Source organism: Sceloporus occidentalis, unplaced genomic scaffold, assembly GCF_023333645.1.
Source record: "Sceloporus occidentalis isolate IW3139 unplaced genomic scaffold, rSceOcc1.0.p SCAF_62, whole genome shotgun sequence".
NCBI classification, from domain to species: Eukaryota; Metazoa; Chordata; class Lepidosauria; order Squamata; family Phrynosomatidae; genus Sceloporus; species Sceloporus occidentalis.
Window position 1 is genome coordinate 2,704,940 of NW_028317042.1, and position 4,367 is coordinate 2,709,306.

The 4,367-nt window shown below is 41.2% G+C and overlaps 1 protein-coding gene across 1 annotated transcript; it reads right to left on the minus strand.

The window, feature by feature from the left end:
* Nucleotides 1-2,693: 2,693 nt before the first annotated feature.
* Nucleotides 2,694-4,142, minus strand: LOC149287297 (potassium voltage-gated channel subfamily A member 1-like). The gene has a single exon (XM_089493013.1). The coding sequence runs from the start codon at nucleotides 4,140-4,142 to the stop codon at nucleotides 2,694-2,696; it is 1,449 nt and encodes a 482-aa protein (XP_089349139.1).
* Between the last annotated feature and the right edge of the window lie 225 nt (nucleotides 4,143-4,367).

The window sequence follows — 4,367 nt, forward strand, 5'->3', positions numbered from 1 at the left end:
CAATTACATCGTATTTGCCACCATAATCTGCGACTCTGTGTTATTTTTTTTAACCTAATGTTGAACGACAACGTAACACTTACTGGGTCTTGAATGCAATGAAAGCGCCAGACAATTTAATTACATCGTGACTCATACCTAACAACTGCTGTACATCCTTCCAAGGAAGACGACCGTAATATTATTTTTTTCTGTTACGAATAAAATAATTTAGATTTATCAAACAATGGGACATTTTCCCAGTTGAAGAATTATCTCCAAACCAGAAATTCAATTTTTTTTGTACTTTTTTTTTTAATTCTTCTTTTTGGAAAAAAGTGTTCCTCTTTGATCAATGCTATCGTAAAACACTGGAAGAAACGTTAATAGATTAGCCTTTCTCCCCCCCATCAACAGTATATAAATACCATGTCAATTAACCATTCATTTGTGAATGGAGGCAATTCAGGGGTTAATTGATGCAACAATGGCCAGGCTGGGCTGACAGTGATTGTGGCCACTTTTACCTACTGACCATAAGGACCAACAAAGTCTTCATCTGCCACCTAAACTGAACGTATGTCACCATACACTAATAGAAACTTCAATTAATGATAAATATCGACCAATTAATGATAAATATCAGTTTTCCCCTTTTAATATATAACCCACTTTGTTTTAAAAATGGACCATACAACATCACAGGATGCAACTTACAAACACAAATGAATTATGCAAGGTTCACAATGTGCATCGACAATGTTAGATAAAACCCACATTTGATGTTCTAACATATAACGTCACCTACTGGTTTAAGAAAAAGTATAATATTCACCAATTTCTATCCCAGCATTTGGCCCCTATTATCTTAATGGGATTTATGGCAAGAATGATATATGTTGGGAATATTTAAAGCCTGTGGATTGTTTTGCTTTTTATCTAGATTTGCATGTAACCCCTTCACGACAAAGCCTGTACATGTACAGGCTCAGAATGCATTGTCATTAATGGGTTTGAGGACAACCCGTTGTCCTTAAGGGGTTAAAGAATATAAAAAAAAACAAGGCAGCTTGTGCATAGTGACTGAATAACCGGAATCACATCATATATTAAGGTTACCCTAAGACCATAACTGGTGGGTCACAGTATATTCTTGACTGCAATGGACCATTAACTGTATTAATATGATTAACTATTTGTATACAGAACGGTATCCATACATCAGTCCATATGCATCATTGTAAAATCTATTTACGCTCCGACTCCTTAATAAAGACTACAGCCATGCATCTAAAGTCAACATAATTAATATATGTGTATATGGCAATCTCAGACATTCAAGGTATTGTGGACAACAACTCCTATGTTTCTAAGCCAGCTGAAAGGTTGTAGTCTACAGCAACTTGAATGGCAACAGCTGTATATCCCTGATGTACGGTTTCATCAATATATAAACAGGAGAACATGTCTATAACACAGACATTACCTTGCACATCAAGGCACTTACAGATATGAATATTTGGTTGATAAGAAAAAAGAAATATAACAAAATTAACCCTTTTTTTCCAGGTGAAGATGAGAATCTGTAGCAGCAAACGGGTATAAAATGCCATAGGAGGCACTGATGTAAACAAAAAAATATACATTGTGCAAAAATTGCAGATGTTCATACAATGAGGTGAGAAAATGAACTGATCATATCATCCTTCTCGATAGCATGGCTTTTTTTTTAACCAACAGGTGTCTTCTTAAAGTGCTTTATATTGTTGTTCATTTTTTGGGGGGGGTGTAAAATCAACAGACGTACTCAAGCAGTTGGGGTTTTCAGAGCCGGGGCCAAACCAACGTCACGAAAAGGGAAAGGTTGCCGTGTTTTTGTGCCTTTCAGAAGTTCTTCCTACGAGGTTGTTGTTATGGCAGGGTTTCCATGAGACAAAAAGCAATGGGCAAAAATCTATCCGTAGATGTTAATGCCACTTAAATGATGTGCTTAGCGTCTGTGATTCTGGTCAAATGGCATGTGTTTGAACACGGTTGATATGGCATTCCTTGGGAAACACTGATCCGCGCATAGTGACTGCGTCCTCATCAAGAGGGGACCTGCCAGGGATTATTCGGGAACATAGTTCATGGTTCTACTTTCATTGATAAAGTTGTACTGAACCAGGCCAGCTTTGGATTTCCTATTGGAATAACTGAGTTATTAGGGAGATGCGATCTGTAACACTCCAGCTGCTCTGGAATACAATCCTTGAGAAGTTCTGCCAGCTAGAATTCTGAAACAGTTGTACCAGTGTCATTTAAACATGGACATTCAAACAAGGTTAGTAACTAGCTGTGGTGCCTTACGACCCACAGCATGGATAACCAAGTCCAAATGCAGAAATGCCAGGGCTCATCTAGCCTTGGCGGATTCTAAGTATTTAATTCCATACACAATTACAACTTTTTTCCCAGAATTCTGCCTGGCTAAGTATGATGAGAGCTATAATTCACAGCAGCTAAAATGCCTATGCTATTCTAATGTAATCCTCAAACAGAATAAATTGCCAGGAAAACAAGTTAGTTTCATGGTAATTGACTACATCCATTAAACGTGATGTCATCTGTTGAAAAGCTCTACAAAGGTGACCTTCCTGCAAAACATCACGGTATAATAATGCCACCAGGCTTGTTTGCCCATAATACTGATTTTTTATTTCTATCCAAAAAGCTCATACTTCTGTTAGCTTCTTTTGCTGTGGATAATGTTGGTTTGCTGTGTACTGGTGGTGAAATTTGGCATCGTCTAATTCTTCTGAATCCATGTAATTTGACTTGTTAAAAGACTGTTTGCTTTCACACCTTTTCAACTCACCAAAGGTACTGGGCTGCTGGCCACATGTGACATGTGTGTATTGTGATTGCTCTTCATGGTCCGTTTCCCTGTGATAGAAATAGTTAAAATTGGAAACGATGACAGGCACTGGAAGGGCAATTGTCAACACACCTGCTATGGCACACAGAGAACCTACTATTTTACCACCTATAGTCAGCGGGTACATGTCCCCATAGCCGACTGTGGTCATAGACACCACAGCCCACCAGAATGCATCTGGAATACTGGTGAATAATGAGTCAGGGTCATCTGTTTCTGCAAAGTAGACTGCACTAGAAAATAAAATTACACCAATAAAGAGGAAGAAAATAAGAAGTCCCAACTCTCTCATACTGGCCTGTAGAGTTTTCCCTAAAATCTGGAGTCCTTTGGAGTGTCTAGAGAGCTTGAAAATCCTGAAGACTCGTACCAAGCGGATAACCCTCAGGATAGCCAAGGACATTGCCTGCTGCCCATTGCTGCCCTGTTGCTCGGCCAACTCTGTGCCCAAGGTGATAAAGTAAGGGATGATGGCCACAATGTCTATGACATTCATCATGTTCTTGAAGAAAGCTGGCTTGCTGGGGCAGGCAAAGAACCTCACCAGCAGCTCGAAGGAGAACCAAATAATGCATAGGGTCTCGATAAGAAAGAAAGGGTCAGTGAAAGGACTGTCCTTGAAACTGCGGGTCCCATTAATCAAAATGCGTTCTCCCGACAACCTGACTTCTTCTCTGAACTCAGGCAAAGTCTCTAGGCAGAAGATGACTATGGAGATCAGGATGATGAGGACAGAGACAATGGCAATGCCCCTGGCAGGTCCAGAGCTCTCAGGGTACTCAAAAAGTAACCATACCTGTCTTTGGAAGTCATTGTCAGGCAAAGGTCGCTCTTCTTCCTTGATGAAACCTTCATCATCCCGAAATATCTCTATCACATCTTCGCCAAGCTCATAGAACTTGATCTCCTCCAAGAAAATATCTACTGGGACATTGACTGGTCTCCTGAGTCTTCCTCCAGACTGGTAGTAATATAAGATGGCATCAAAACAAGGGCGGTTGCGATCAAAGAAGTACTCATTCCTTAGGGGGTCAAAAAAGCGCATCCTTTTTCTGGGGTCCCCCAACAAGGTTTGGGGGAACTGAGCCAAGGTCCTCAGTTGCGTTTCAAAGCGAAGCCCAGAGATGTTGATCACCACCCTTTCGCAACAGTCCTGGGTGGCTCTCTCTGGGTCATAGCCCTCCTGCCCCAGGGCACTCAGGGACACCAGGGTTTCATCCACGTTCTCCCCTGACACCACAGTCATCTCTTCTGTTTCAGGATGCCCCCTCCTTGTCTCTCCTCCTGCTGGTGTATCAGCAACACACCAGAACTCTCCAGCTTAGCTTCAGGATGGCTGGACAGATCCAAGGCAGCCTCACCCCAGCAACCATGAGATGCCACAATGTTTCTGAAACTGTCCTCCTATTCTTCTAAGCTATACATGTGCTGGCTCTGTGCTTAACTGTGTTTCTGCTGGGCTGCATGACTG